Below are 16836 nucleotides of genomic sequence, written 5' to 3'. Positions count from 1 at the left end.
CTCTCAGAAAATGTGACATTGATGCAGGCAAATTCTGGTGTTTCCTTTGGAGGAAATCTAGCTATCCCCCACCCCACTTGAGTTGCTAAGAAACTATAAAATAGGTGGGGACAAAAACAGAATTGTTTAGCTTTACTGTGCTAGAGGGTGCAAATGGGAAAGCATGGTCAGACTCATAAAATGGAACAGGGCTTGCACTCAGATTAAAAAGAATTAAAATGAGAAAATTTCTAATAGATTAAAATCAGGTAAGAATACAAAACACTGCAAGCCAGAAAAACTGCAATTGTGTTTTCCAGACATCAAAAGATTTTTACAAAAAAAATCAAATTAAAAATTTTAACTATTTGATAAATGTATCTTTGTTTCAATTTGAATTAAGTTTAATTGGTGTGCTTTAAACATTTCTTGTGCATTACAAATTCTTGAATTGTGATTATAAGGTTAACTTGCTCTTTTCTGTACTTTGTTGATAAAAACTCAAGGTTAATACTGTTCTATTGACAGCCTGTCAAATTTTAAGATGTAACAATCTGAAAACAGAAAAAGGATACTTTAAGCTGAAGTTCGTTATAGAAGGTTTATAATAAGTGAGACGGCAGAGAAAAAATATTAAGAAAGCTATGGGTAAAAGAGATATTTTTGATATGAAAGGATTTTGTATGTATGTCTTGTTAGAAAGATATAAAGAAAGATGTACAAGACCAGAAGGCTTAAGTATGTAGAAAAGGTATGTGGAAATGATTTAACAGGAAAATATGTATGTTTGCTTGTTGGTTTCAAGTTTGTTACAGAAGGTTTACTTTTATAGTAACAGCTTTCATTCCTTTTGATTCTAATTCTATGAGATCTGTTTATTGATCTGCAAAAGTTTTGACTAGTGTTAACTAAAAGAGGTTCTAGGGCTGGAGATTTATTTAGCTCAATGGTGCTGCCACTTGCCTTATAATTCAATTGGCCAAATACATTTAGGCATATTATAGTTTCACAAATTGTCTTACAAGTTTGTGTCTATACAATTGTTTGAAAGATGTTTGTCCAATTATATTTGATTGAAATGACAGCAAGGATACTAATAATTTGTTAATTTCTATAACCTTGTTTTACAAGTTAAATTTTGTCAAGATAATTAAGTATAAACTCAGGTCTAAATAGACTTCTAATAACAGTAAAAGGACAGATACTCAGAAAAATTTATTCTGGTCGTTATTCACTAATGACCTTCTGAGAAGATACCACCAATAAACAGGGCTAAATATGTTGTTATAAAATATTTACATTTGTTATCATCAAAGGGTTAGATTCTAAATATATTATTGCGATATGTTTATAGTAGTCATTTTCAAGATAGGATTTCTGTGGAAAATAAGTTATTAAGAGGTTCTATTAAAAATGCTTTTGATACCTAATTAGATTAAAGCTTATGAAGTTTCACACATGAAATTATGATTATTAATAATTTTCTGATGAACTAAAAAAACAACAAAAAACAGCGTACTGAGAGACAGTGTTGCTTCAGAAGGCAAGATATAAAGTCTATGCTGCTTGGAGATAAAAGGACGTAAAGCAGGTGAGAGAATTTTTGGGATAAAAGATTTTTACAGGATCTAGATTCTCTATATGTATAAATCTTTAACGGGTCAGAAAGACAGTGATTATTATAGGATAAAGAACAAGAATCAGCATTTAAACAGCTAAAATTAACTCTCTCTGTTGCCCCCTGTATTAGGGATCCTAAAATGACCCAACCTTTTGCTTTGTACATGATTGAAAGAAATCATACTGCTTTAGGGCTGCTCACTCAAGGAATAGGTCCATAAAATTAACTAGTGACATATTTATCTTAGAGTTTAGATCCAGCTGTAAAGAGATGGCTCTTTGTTTATACGCCCTGCCAACTGCAGTGATGCTAATAAGGAAGCTAACCAGATAACATTAGAAAAAAAATAAATTGTTCAGTTTCCCCATGCCTTTTAGAACTATTGAATAACAGGACATTGATGGCTCTCAAATAATAGTCACATAATATCAGGCCCTCATCTGTGAGAATCCCCACCTATATTTTGCTCCAGTTAAAACCTTAACCCCCTGATCACAACTGCCTCAGGATCACTGACAATTGTTCTCCAGTCATCTAGATCTGCAGATAGACCCACTGACTGAAGCTGATTTCGTCCTGTTCAAGGATGGGAGCAACTTCATGAAAAATGGGGTACGCTATGCTGGCTATGCAGAGATGACTCAAGATGAAGTGGTCCAAGCAGGACCCCTCCCCACTGGATGGTCAGTGCAGTGAGCAGAGCTATGGACACTCATACAGGCTCTCTGACGGACAAGAGAAAAGAGGGTAAATGTTTACACAGATTCCTGATTGCCAGTTGGTATATCTATGGCAGTCTATACGGGTGTGGTCTTCTCACAGCACAGGACAAACTTATTAAAAATAGAATATAATATAGTTATTTAAGGCAATGTAAAAATCTGACAAAGTAGCTATAATAATTCAGAAAAAATAAAATAAAATAAAATAAAAGGGAGCCTGCTACTGCCATCACCCTTACAGTACTGTTAGGAATGGGACTGGAAGGAGCTGAACAGGAGTGACTGCTATTAGTTCCCAACATTATCAATATAACCAGTTGAGGGCAGCTATAGATCAAGATATAAAAAGAATAGAATTATCTATTAACAGGCTTCAAGAGTCTTTAAGTTCTTTAGCAGAGATAACTCTATAAATAAAGAGGGAAATAAATTTAGTGTTCCAACAGCAAAGAGAAATGTGCGCAGCCCTAGGAGAAAAATGTTGCTATTATACTGACCATTCAGGAATAGTTAAAAATTCAATGGCTAAAGATTCAAGAAAGATAAAAAAATGTAAAAGAAAAAGATTAAATAACCAAAGTTGGTATGAAAGCTGGTTCACCTCATCTCCCTGGCTTACATCATTACTATCAGCTTTGGCTGGCCCTTTAATTCTGATCTTAATTCTGCTAATGGTAGGACACTGCATAATTAACAGACTAACTGCTTTCATTCAACATAGAATGAATGCAGTCAGACTCATGGTACTTCGTCAACAGTACCAACACATCCCTGCTGAGGACAGGGACACTAACCAGCTCTCCACCCAGGTCTCCACACAGACGGCTCACCAGTCGATGCTAAGGCCACAGGATCCAAACATTGCTGAAACTTCCTTCATATGGAACTCTCCAGAACCAACCGTCCATCTGGATCTTCACCAGGTTCAGAGAGTTCCTAAAAAACTGCTCCCCGATCTATGTTGGATGGCTTCACACCCTTGTCCGGTTCCGCAGATAACCAGTTGGGTCTCTGAGGCCTGGCTCCAGGGATCCCTTTGTCAGTTCACACCAGACAAAATTGAGACTTTCACTTTCCTTTTACTCTTCATTATTTCTAAAATGACTCACCTCAGTTCTTAGAGTCTCCCCTCGACTAAAATCCGGCTTCAGTTCCCCTCCTCACTGACCAACCTGTATGTTTAAGTTTTTCTTACAGATAACTCCAATGACCGTCAGCTCATCCACGCCCAACGACAGCACAGCCAACTGCACATCAGGCTACCCCAGCCCCCTAGGTTGATTCGTTGCCCCAATTCAGCAGGAAGTAGATACAGAAGACAGGCTCTCTGCCCCTTTTTCCACCTGCCATGGACATGTTGGCTGTCAATTGTCATCCAAAATCAAAGAGTGGGGAATGTTAGGAGATCGCACATGTTAAAATATAACCCCCCCCAGCCATTTTATATCTTACTTCCGGGTTCTTTCCTGACTCTGAGTCCTTTCTCCCGCCGAAATTGTAAAGCGCGAAATTCAAAAGACAACCTGGCTTGCGATAGGATAACAAAGACTGCTTCTTCCAAGGAAGGATCTTCCGTTGCCTGCCCTATATCCCAGTACTTCCTCTTCTCGCTCTCTCGCTCTCTGCCTTCCTGCCTCCCACTCGCCTCCCTATAATAAAAATCTCCTGCCGGACCTCTCGGTGCATGAGTGGCATAATTGGATAAGGGGCACCCAAAGGGGGCTCGAGACCCCTTTCACAATGACTCACAAGTTAAGTACAATAAAAGACTGACAAATTTGAGTACATAAAAATACACTTTTACACGAAAAAACACATCACAAGAAAAAAACCAAGAGAAATGACAAACAGGGAGAAAATATCCACAACATGTTTCACAGACAAAGAACTAATATCCTTCACATACTGCCACCCCCCAAAAATCACCTAGAAATACAAGTAGGTTGACTTATTGGATCAGAAAACCCTCCAAAAAAATTCCAATTGAAAATCTCGCAACTTTTGAAAATACTAAAAGATGCTTAATTTTCCTCATCATAACAGTAATACAAAACTACACTGAGATAACATTTCTTACCCAAAAAGTTGGCAAAACTTCAAAAGCTTAAAAAAAATTACACTACTGGTAAGACTATGGGACACGAGACACTCTAAAATACTGCCAGTAGAATGCAGCATTCTCACCAAACTATACTTATTTACACTTCATAGGAGTTTGAAGGAATTTACCCTTAGGATATACCTCCAGTGTACTGGGGCAGGGGGGAACAAATGCGTAGAGGTATCCACCCAGCTTTATTTGCAACTGCAAAATACTGCAATCTACCTAAATAGGAATTTGCTTCAATAAACTATATTACATACACCTGGTGGGGTATCACATAGCTATAAATAAAAATAAGGAATGATTTAGAGTGATTTAGAGTAATTCCAAGTACATATTTTTGGGTTACGGAAAGCACAGCTTAAAGGAAATCTATAGTATGCTATTTTTCATTACAATAAAAGACAAAGTAAGCAACACATATGTATCTCTTTCCTTTATTTTAGAAATCCACTAAAAAAGTAAACCTGAAATAAACTGGTCTACTTATGAGAGAGGTTGAAGGAACTGACTTTTTAAAGATATACTTCTTTGTATAACCATGACTTTTGAAGGTATTATAATATTCTACACATTAAAAAATTAAACTGCATCTTAAAATGGGAAGGGAAAAAACTCCAAAACTTAAAGCAACCTGAAACAAATGAGACTATCCATATTACAAAAGATTTATATCTCTGCACTGAGGGGAGAGGAAGAAGGAAGAAGGAAGGAGGAAGGAGGAAGGAGGAAGGAGGAAGAAGGAGGAGGAAGGAGGAAGAAGGAGGAGGGAGGAGGGAGGAGGAGGAGGAGGAGGAGAAGAAACAAATTCAAGTATCTTAGTATTCAACTATTCTATATGAGAAAATTTAAAAAATTAATTTGGACCAGTAGTTCTTTCCACTCTATCTTCATATAAAACAGCAATAACAACTACACGGAAATATCATGCTTGACTCTTATTTTATTTAGATTTCATACCAACCCTAGTACACAGGCACTGTCATTATCTTCACAGTAGAGCTAAGGGACCTGAGACAGTAGGAGTTTACATGATTCACCTTAGGTCACATATTCAATAAGTGACAAAATCAGGATTAAAACCCAGGAATTTTGATTCCTCAAGTTATTCTCTTACCTTGGACTGACAATTAAAATGACCTTGTAAAAAAAATAAGATGTACCCTGTGTATACATTTCTGTTGGAAATATACTTTGTTTTGTTTTTTCGGGTTTTTTTGGTACCGGGGAATTGAACTGGGGTCCTTGTGCTTGCGAGGCAGGCAGCGGAACCACTGAGCTAAATCCCCAGCCCTGGAAATATACTTTGGTGTGAAACTGGTGGGTCAAGGGATATGCATTTCTTCAACTTTAGTAAATGTCTGTACTAACTTAATTTACACTCATTGTATGAAAGTTTTGATCTTCATCAATGTTTATTTCCTGACTTTTTCATTTCAGCCTTTATAGTAACCACATTAATTAGAACTTTAACTGTGATTTTCCTGATGCTTGTAAATTTTTCATATGTTGTCATTTGCATATCCTTTATTAAACACAGTCTAAGATTTTGTACCTTCTTTATGTCTTTTTCTTTTTGACTTGAGTTATTTTGTAACATTTTCAAATTGACACTTTTAAAGCTAACCTGTGTATGTATTGCAAGCATTTCCACTCTGTGGCTTGCTTTTTCACATTCTTTATGCTTTTATTTTGTTTTGTTAAATGGAAATTCTTTAATCAAGTCTAATTTATCAAATTTCCTTTGTATCATATTTTAAAACTATTTTTCTTACACCAGGGTCATGAAGATGTTCTACGTTTTCTTCTAAAACTTTTGTCTTGCTTTGTACATTAAGGACTACAACTCACCTGGAATCGATTTCTGTGTATGGTGTGAGGTATGGGTTAGGATTTACTTTTTTCCCACATGGATATCCAATTGGTGAACTTTTATGATTTTTTCCTGTAAGTTTATTAGTAGATTTTAGGTATACATTATGATCACATTCATAATTGAGGATTTGTACCTGTACATGATATATCTTGGACCAAAATGTGTAATATCTATAGATAATGTGAAATAGGAAGAAAAGTTTCAAAGGGGAAGGGGAAGTATAGGGAGCAGGATGGAGGAAAGGGAAGTAGGGAAAAAATGAGAAAAGAAAAAATGGAAATACAGCTTTCATAATGTTTTCATAACATTTTTATGTTAACTGACACAATGAATGTCTGAATGCAAAGATGTCAGAAAAGGCAATTTTTTTAACAAATCAAAACAAGAGGTTAAAGTCTTTAGCAGACCTTCATCTGCTTAAGGATACAAACATCAAAGCTTTAGGTAGCAGATACAGAAGCAAAATGGATGCATTTAAAATTAGAAAATCTAGTTTTTGGTCTTGGCAGTGCTGCTAACTCACTATGTGACTTAGTTGTTAGGCCAGTCACCTTTCAATGCTATATTTTCCACCACTGACAGAAAATGGACAAAAGAGCAGTCTGGAATAACAGCCAGGGCCAGGGATTTAGCTCAGTGGTTTCGCTGCCTGCTTCACAAGCACAAGGACCCGGGTTCAATCCCGGGTACCAAAAAAAAAAAAAAAAAAAAAAAAAAAAAAAAAAAAAAAAAAAAAAAAGTACATGTGGAATAACAGCCATTCTTTCCCAAGAATATAAGAGACAGAGGAGTAAATATTTATCTATGAATATGAAGATTTACATTGATAAGTTTTTGAGTGATACAATATTTGATATAACTCAAACTTTAAGATGCATCCCTGACTCCTTAAACTTGCTTCCCAACAGTAGGTTCTCAGTATCTGAAATTCCTGCCCTTGCCCTTCCTGGTCATATCCCATGCTTCCTTGTCAGCAATGATCAGTCTCCTGAATATTTTTACCATCTTCTTGCTTTTCTTCAAGTTTACCAAATGTATTCACAAGCAACATATATAATTTAGTTTTGCTTGCTTTTTAGTACTTACATGTTATATTGTACAAAATCTGCATTTGATCAACAGGATAGTTGCAAAAGTTAATATGTAACATCACTGAAATGATCTTATGGTTCCAAAAATGGAATTGTAATTCTCAGATCTTCAGTTTTACTAAATATTGATGGACACAGGAATATATAAGATATCTATTGCTCCACATTCTCATTAACAATATTTTGGTGTATATAAACATTATAAATTTCTAAAACTGAAGCCATTAAACTATAACCCAATCTTGCCTGCATCCCAAATTCTGAGAGCTAAGATGTTTTTGACCTTTTTAAAAAGTTATAACAGAGGAGCCTAGGAAGCCTAAATTTTATTTTATGGCCCTCTGGAGAAAAGTTTGCCAATTCTTATGCTAAAACATTATTTTTACAAGCCTACTTTCCCAATAATCCGTTTATTTTAAAAACAGCTGCAATAACAACCTTCATAACATTTTAAAGTTCCCTAAGGATAAAAATTGTGCACTTAAATATGTGGGCTACGTTAATAATGTAAGAAAAAAAAGAAAGACGTTTGGATTGCAAATAAAGAAGTTGCCTGGGGATTTAGCTCAGTGGCACCACGCCTGCCTTGCAAGTAAGTGCAAGGTCCTAAGTTCAATCCCTGGTACTGGGGGAAAAAATAAAAAGAAGCAAAACTGTCTAGTTACAGAACACAGGGTTATTTATAAGATAATGTTGAGGAATATATTTAATGATAATTAGAAGCAGCAAGACAATTCAGCAGGTCAGAGGATGCCAAGTTAATATGTAAACGTTTAGTAAGAGATTTGTACATACTATGAATAAACAATTAGTTATGTACTTTTCAGACAAAGATGCCAAAGTACTCTGAAGGAGAAAGGAAGTCTTTTCAACAAACACAAAATTTGGAAAAACTGGTTATGAATACAGAAAAACACTAAACTTATCATACAAACATTAATTCAAGATATCATGGACCAAAATATGAAAGATAAACTGACAAAGCATTTAAAATAAAACACGAGAGATTTTTATGACTTGGAAGTACATAAAAGTTATTTAGATAGAACATAGCACTAAAGAAAAAATTGATAAATTTAACATTTTTTTTCCTCAAAAGACAGTTAAGAAAAGAAATAGGCAAGCCTTAGGAAGAACATAATCAAGTGTAAACTCTCACCTTGAACTCATCTGAAATTTCAGACACAAAAGAAGATATCTGCTTCATGAGCCTATCTACACTGCTCTCACTTCCTGTTTTGAGCAGTGTAGTAATGGCTAGGGTAGCAATACTTCTGTTTGAATCTGTGATTAAGTTTTCTAAATCCAGATTGCAGGCAGTAACAGCAGAAGGGTGCTTCATTGCCACCTTGTGGAAGGGCAAGAAAACAGAAAAAGTTAAGTTGTAAAGGCCAAAACTTAAAATTTTAATTAAGTGGCAATCTAAAGAGTACAGGATAGGTTAAATATAATTGTTTATAATTAATAAGGTATATCATTTGATAAATTATTAATTACCACAGTACAGTAAGTATAACCTTCATAACACAGATCTGTATTTTCTTATAGCATATGTATGTCTACTCTACCAAATGTTATTAGGATCTTTGGGACAGGACCTACCATGGTAAAACCGCTCAATAAAGACTGCTAATAGCAATTAGAAAACACTTCTGTAATTAGCAGGCTTTTGCAGTGTGTGTGTGTGGGTGTGTGGGTGTGTGGTGCTGGGAATGAACCCAGGGCCTCATGCATGGTAGGCAAGTGCTCCAGTCCTGAGCTGCACTCTAGTCCTACTTCTGTAATAATGCAAAACTGGATGGCCCTGGCCACAGATGGCCATCCTTAAGCTCTCTCGCTGGTGCTGATGGTGTCCTGCTTCTTCCCACCCTACAATGGTAAAGAATCCCTAATCTATGATCTTGACAACATGAAAACACCCTGCAAAACACTGTCATAACAATACACAGAGAAATACACGGTGAAACATGGCCCAAGCGAATGAAAAACTCAATCTTCATTTACCCACTTAGCAAGGATAGTCACAGGCTTTGTGCAGAAATATCAATGTGTCTTTGTGGTGGGGCTCTGCTCCAGGACCCTGGAACTGGTTAGTACCAGAAGAGAAAACACCATATTGCCTTTCCAAAATTCACAAAAACCTGAATTCTGAGACACATTTAGCTGGCCCTAAGATTATAGATGAGGGACTGATAGATCTGAACTAATATGATATTCATTAATTACATATGGCTATGAGCACAAGAAATGGCTAAGGGACTACATTTGTTACTTAATTAATTTAAATTATATACCATTTGCAGTGAATGCCCACCACATTGAACAGTGCAAATCTTGAACATAAAGTGCTTAGAAGAAATGTGTTATAACTTTCTGTGAAATATTAGTAAAAATGGCCATAACCAAGTACACAGATACAAATGAGGTATAGAAGTAAAGCCCACAAGTCATATATACTAACCTTAAAAAAAAAGCCAAATGCTTCTTCACATTTAATGTTTTATCAAGCACTGATACAAAAGGCCACAGATAGCAAAGCAATCCTACCTTGTTCAAGGTCCTCACAGCTGCATATCTCAAGGCTGGCTTAGGAGAGCTACAGAAAAGTTGAAGAACTGAAAAAACAAACAAAAACCATTCAAATATTGTTCATTTTATCATTTATCATCATATACCATCCAGCTGAAAACACATAATGAATCACAATCAAAATATGTGTAAAGAAATTAGATCACAGCATCAAAAATTTACATGAAAAGGATGTCTTTGTGTGGGGTTCAAAGAGAGAAAAACTTTTTGTTCAGCTATTAAAGCTTTATAATAATAGAAAATATACTTTTGTTTTGTTTTGTTTTTGAGACAAGGGTCTCACTGTGTAGTTGAGACTGACCTGGAACTCACTTTGTAGCCCAGGCTGGTCTCGTACTCACAGTGATCCTCCTACCTCAGCCTCCAGAGTACTGGGATTATAGGCATTATAATGGACTTTCTAAACATTAAAGAAAATCAAAAACATTAAAGTTATTTGTCTCCTAAGTAAAATTCTTTCAAAAGTTTTATATGGGGAAATACAAACTTCAGAAAAAGTAATAAAGAACAATTAAAAGTATCCACATGTATATTATCAGAATACAAAGACTACATATACAGAGCTAAGTTTCAAAAATCATTTTTAATTCTGCAGACCTATCAAACTTAAAAACTTGAAGAATATAAACAAAAATCAGTTATCAAATATATAACGAACCTGAGACTGCAGGTGCCAACTCTCTTGCAGTACAGTTAGGAAGATGGATAATAGCAGATGCAGCTTCATAAATAACCATTTCATGTTTATTTCGCAAGCAGCTTTCAATGAAATCAAAGAGAGGACTTTCATGGCTGCCAATAAATGCATATATGTAGTTATTTAGATATCAAATAGATAATATACATAGTGGTTAAAAGCACAAGCAGACTAAGATGCCCTTGTGGAATAATAAATAAAGGATCACTGAAAATTCAATCCTTCAAAAAGCAATGGCAAAGAATTGTCAAAACCAAAATTTTCACAATTCTAGCAATTAATCAAAATGTGCAACAATACTATGAGCATTTACTCAAGAATAAAAGCTTCCTGAAGTGGGAAGGGTGGGGGAAAGGTAATAAGGGAGAGGAAAAAAATATGAGAAACTGAAAAAGTGGAAATAAAGTTTGTAAATGGGGAGGGGAGGAGGGGGTGAAGGGAGGGCAGGGAAAAGGGGAAAAAATGAGAATCAAGACCTATTATGTAAAGGTACAGAATCCCAATGATGAATGTAACTGTACTGTATACCTAGATTGTACCAATAAACTCAATAAAAAGAAAAAAAAAAAAAAAGAATAAAAGCTTCCTGGTAAAAATGGCGAGCTTTCTGTTGTTTAACATGCCTGCTCTGAATCTCCTTTTCCTCCTTCCTAGTTTTCTTTCATTGAGTTTATTGGTACTTTTTAAGTATACAGTACAGTTACATTTATCATTGGGTCTTTCTTCCTAGTTTCATTGTAACCTTGAAAACCGGCAGCCTCAGAACCACAGGAGGTGTGAAAGCCAGCAGCCTAGCAAAGTTGGCTTAACATCAGAAAGTCAATTCAGGTTACACACTACATTAATAATATAAAAGATAAAATGATATAGTCATGTTTTTGACAAAAAAATTATGAGAAATATAAAGTATGTACAATAGTAAAATATGGCTCATATGCAGAGGAAAAAAGTCAACTGAAATAATACCTAAAAAAAGGAAAAAGAAAAAGAAACTACACTTGAGGAAGACCAAATGTTATACTTAATAGGCAAAAACTTTAAATCAGCTAATACAAATATGTTCAAAGAATTAAAGTATGTCATGTCTAAAGATTTAAAGTGAAGTAAACTGGGTGTGGTGGCACATATCTGTAATTCCAGTATTCTGGGATGCTAAGCCTAAGATCACAAATTCAAGCCCAGCCTGCACAACATGGCAACATAGCAAGACCCTGTCTTAAAAAATAAAAAGTAAAGAACAAATAGGAGGCGATGGGAGCGTACATAGCTCAGTATGAAGGCCCTGGGTCCAATCCCTAGTACTGAAAAAAAAAAAAAAATTAAAGGGAAGTCTAACAACATCTCATCAAAGAGAGACTATCGATAATGATATGAATTTTTTAAAAGAAACCAAATAAATATTTCAGATTTGGAAAGTACGACAGAAAAAGCAGAGATTATCACTGGCAGATGAAAGAACCAGTAAACTAGAAGACAGATTAAGTGAGGTAAACCAGCCACAAAAAATAAAAAAGGGAAGAAAAATGAGATTTGAAGACCTGCGCAATATAAAAAAAAAAGGGAGGGCATAGCAACTTTGTATAACAGGAATCCTAGAAGGAAAGGAGATGAAGGGCAAAAAGAACACTTGGTAAAACACTTGGCTGAAAACCTCCCAAACTTGATAAAAACCATTAATCTACATTCTCAAGAGGCAACAATTCTCAAGTACAATACACACAAACAGATCCACACATAGATATACCATAGTCATAGTGAGTACATAAAAAGAAAAATGTCACCAGTAGCAAGATAAAAACAACATATCACACCGTGTAGTGGAAAATCAATATAATCAATGACTGATGTCACACCTGAAACAATGGAAGCTGAAAAGTAAAATGCCTTATCCAAATTGCTGGGAAAAAAAAAAGCATTTTTTCTTTCCTTTTCCTTTTTTCCCCAGTCTCCAGAGGATGAGATTACAAGCAGGCATTAACTAAGGCCTGGTGAGACAAGACTTCTATGTTTGGCAAAATTGTCCTCCAAATGAAGTCTAACAAATACATCCCCAGATAAGCAAAGAATGAATTTGATATTAAGAGATTTACTTTACATAAAATACTCAAAGAAGAACATTTTAGACTGAAAGACTGACTCCAGTGACATAATCAAAGAGCTTCAGAAATTATAAATATGTGAATTGATTAAAAAAGATTCTATAGATTATTGTGTCATTTTTCCTTAACTAGAGTACTTAAAATTGTATGAAGAAATAATTATAACATTATTAGTAGATTCACAACAATACACAACAACACGGGGCCGGGGATATAGCTCAGTGGTTCTGCCGCCTGCCTTGTAAGCACCAGGACCTGAGTTCGATCTCCGGTACGCACCCCCCAAAATAAGTAAATAAAAACACAACAACACATGACAATAACAGCAAACAGAAGGGAGAAGAAAATCTACTGGAACAAAGGTTCAATATTTTAATGGAATTAAGTTAATATAAATCTGAAGTAAAGTGGTAAATTCAAATCCCTATAGCAACAACTAAAAAGAAAAGTTAAAATATTGATAAATTTAAATGACACATTAAAAATAGCTAGTTAACTCAAAAGAAAGCAATCAAAGAAGAAGAGAGGAACAACAACAAAAAATAGGTGGAAGGAGAAGAAGAGAGAGAGGAAGGGGATGTAAAAAAAATTAAGATGTGTTATGTACATATACCACCTCCTCATGATGAATGTAATTATCATGTACTAATAAAAATAAAAATTAAAATATTGGAATTGTCTATAACTACCCAATAATTGATAAAACAACTAGACAGGAAATCATCAAGGATATAGAGGCTTTCACAACCAACTCACTCTAACTGATTATATAAGACATTCAACACAATAATTACAAAATACACATCCTTTTCAAGTAGAGACCATTTCCAAGGATACATGGTTGTCAGATCATAAAAAAGTCTCAATATATTTAAAGGGACAGAAAACATGCAAAGCATATTCTCCAACTACATCTAAATTAGGTTATAAGTCAACAACAAAAAAAAGAAATCAGGGAAATCCTCAAATATTTGGAAATTAAACAACAATCTCTAAATAACCCATGGATCATGAACAAATTAAATTAGAATGAAAAAATATATGATGAATAAAAATGAAAACAACACATAAAGCACATTGCTTTAATTAAAGCAATGGCATGGGGAAAATGTATCTTAAAAACCTTGGGCCAGGGATTTAGCTCAGTGGCACTGCGCACCTGTCTTGCAAGCGCAAGGTCCTAAGTTTGATCCCCAGTACTGGGGGTGAGGCAGGGAGGACCTACAGAAGAAAATAAAAAAGGTCTAAATAACCTAAGCTTCCACATTATGAAATTAGACAACACCAAGCACGGCGGTGGATGCCTACATTCCCAGCTACTTGGGAGGCAAAGACAGGAAGATTACAAGTTCAAGCCTACCCTGGGGAATTTAGCAAGACATGGTCTCAAAATTAGGAAGGCTGAGGATGTAGCTCAGTGGTAGACTACTTGTCTTGCACATATGAGTCCCTGGGCTGTATCCCCAGCACTTAAAAAAAAAAAAAAAAAAAAAGGAGGGGAGAAAAAGGGAAGGTTACAGAAGAGGAAGAAGAAGAGGAACAAGAAAAATGAAAAAGAAGAGTAAATGGTCCAGTGAAAGTAGAGAAAAAAAAATAAACATTGGAGCATAGGTCAAGAGAGTTATAGAAAACTTAATGAAACATAAAGTTGTTTTCTGTTTCTGTTATTGGGGATTAAACCCCTCACACTGAGTTACGTTCTCAAATCTTTTTTTTTTTTTTTGAGACAGTCTCTTGCTAGGTTGCAAAGTTGCTCAAGCTCAACTCAAATTTGCAATTGTCTTCCCTCAACCTCTCAGAGTGTTGTGATTACAAGTATGTGCCACTATGCCCAGCTCACAAAGTTGATTCTTTGAAAAGATCAACAAAACTGACAAAACTTCAGCTAGGCTCACCAAGGGAGAAAAAGAACCCAAATTACCAAAATCAGAAATTAAAGAGACATCACTACTGATCACAGAGCAAGTAAAAAGTTAATAAGAAAATCTGACCAACTATATGCCAACAAATCAGCTTAAATGAAATAAATATCTAGGAATAACAAACAACTAAAACAGACTTAATAAACAGCCTAAATTTCTACTCAGTCACTTAAAAATCATCCCTCAAAGAAAAGCACAGATCTAAATTGCTTCACTGGTTAATGCTACTAAATAATACTAAGCTTTCACAAACTCTTTTAGCAAAGAAAAGAAACAAAAAGAAAACATAAATCAATTAGTTTTATGATGCCAGTCTGACAAAAATTCACACAACTACAGAACAATATTCCTAACATAAACATCTAATAAAACATCAGCATACTGAATCTTCTAATATATAAAAAGAATTATCCATCACAATTAAGTACTATCAATCACAGGAATATAAAGTTTTAAAAATCAGAAAATAAATTCATCAGATATACCAAATTAATAATATAAAGGATGAAAATCACATAATTATCTTAATTTGGGCAGAAAAAGCAAATGACAAAATCTATCACCCATCGATTATTGAAACAAACATACAAACAAATAAACAACTTCTCCAAAACTAGTGGCAGAAAATATATCCTCAACTGGATAAAGACCATCTTCAGAAAACCCACAACTAATGCCACACTTAATGCTTTCCTTCTAAAATCAAGGACCAGGCAAGGACATCTGCTTTCATCACTTCTACTCAATACTGTACTAAAGCCTTGAGCCAATATAATCAGGGACAAAACAATTAGACATCCAGTTTGAAAAGAAAAAAAAGTAAAACTCTCTTTGTTCACACATCGCATGATCCTGTACATAGGAAATCCCAAGGAATACATACACATATATGCAAACTCACTGAACTAAAGGAGCATGCCACTGTTATAGGACACAAGATCAACACAGGAAAACCAACTATGTTTCTATACCGACAACAAAAAATGCAAAATGAAATTAATAAAATAATTTCATTCACAATAGCATAAAATATAGTTAATAAAACAAACATAAGCATTTTATACTGGAAACTACACAATCCTGAGAACTAAGTAAAGAAATAGTCTGTTCATTGACTGGAAGACTCTATAATCAAGATGATGACTCTCTGGCAGTAATTTATTTTAAATAGATCTACTGTTCTATTCAGTGCAATTCTTAGCAAAAAAACAGCAGGGTTTTTTCTTGTAGAAATTCGGAGTTGATCCTAAAAGTTACATGGATATGCAAAGGACGTAGAATAGTCAAAACAATTTTGAAAAACTTGTATTTTCCAACTTCAAACTTACTATATATAAAGCTTTATACTCAAGATTGTGCAGTATTGGCAAGAAAACAAATATTTGTATCCACTGCACAGAACTAGGTATTTCACTGCATTCACAATCAGCTCACTGTCAAAAGGGAGGCCAAGTTCAATCCCCGGTACCAAAAACAAACAAACAAACAAACAAAAGGGAGGCCAAGACAATTCAAAATGGAAAGGATGGTTTTCACCAAGTGGTGCTGGGAAAACTGAATGTTTATTTGTTTTAAATTAACTTAGACCTCCACATCATCACACACCAAAATTAACACCAAACTACAATCCTAAATGTAAAAGCTAAAGCTATTAAACTTCTACCAAAAAATCTTGAAGTCTTTTCAACCTTGAACTGGACAATTCTTAGATACGATACCAAAACCACAACTGGTCAAAGGAAACATTCATAAAATAAACATCATCAAAATTTAAAACCTTTACACTTCAAAAGAACACTACAAGAAAATAAAGGATAAGCAACAAAAAGAAAATAAATGCTGTTTTATTAGGAATTCTGGTGTTAAACTCTACAGCAGTGGTGGCAAACCTATGTGCTGCAACAGGCTGTTATCAATGAAAGTTCTAAAAGATTTGCAGTCACTGGTCTAGATATATATTTATATATATATATATATATACATTTTTTTTAAATTTTATTGAGTTTATTGGTACATTTTAGGGATACAGTACAGTCACATTGTTGGGATCATGTACCTCTACATGGCAAGTCTTGATTCTCATTTTTTCCCCTTAGCTCTGCCCCCCCTTCACCCCCTCCTCCTCTCCCCATCTAC

General features: G+C 34.8%; 1 protein-coding gene across 1 annotated transcript in view; it reads right to left on the bottom strand.

Annotated features, from left to right (window-relative positions):
* Nucleotides 1-16836, bottom strand: part of Copg2 (COPI coat complex subunit gamma 2) — a 136216-nt gene that overhangs the window by 62205 nt on the left and 57175 nt on the right. The window contains exons 10-12 of the mRNA XM_010633522.3: nucleotides 10641-10774; nucleotides 9941-10008; nucleotides 8553-8741 (exon numbers count right to left, since the gene is read on the bottom strand). Coding sequence (XP_010631824.1) covers nucleotides 8553-8741; nucleotides 9941-10008; nucleotides 10641-10774 — 391 coding nt within the window. The remainder of the gene's footprint in view (nucleotides 1-8552; nucleotides 8742-9940; nucleotides 10009-10640; nucleotides 10775-16836) is intronic.

This window comes from Fukomys damarensis, unplaced genomic scaffold (genome assembly GCF_012274545.1).
Source record: "Fukomys damarensis isolate Sample0158 unplaced genomic scaffold, DMR_v1.0_HiC HiC_scaffold_4, whole genome shotgun sequence".
NCBI lineage: Eukaryota > Metazoa > Chordata > Mammalia > Rodentia > Bathyergidae > Fukomys > Fukomys damarensis.
Note: the sequence above shows the minus strand (reverse complement) of the source record. Positions and strands in the feature narration are given on the sequence as shown.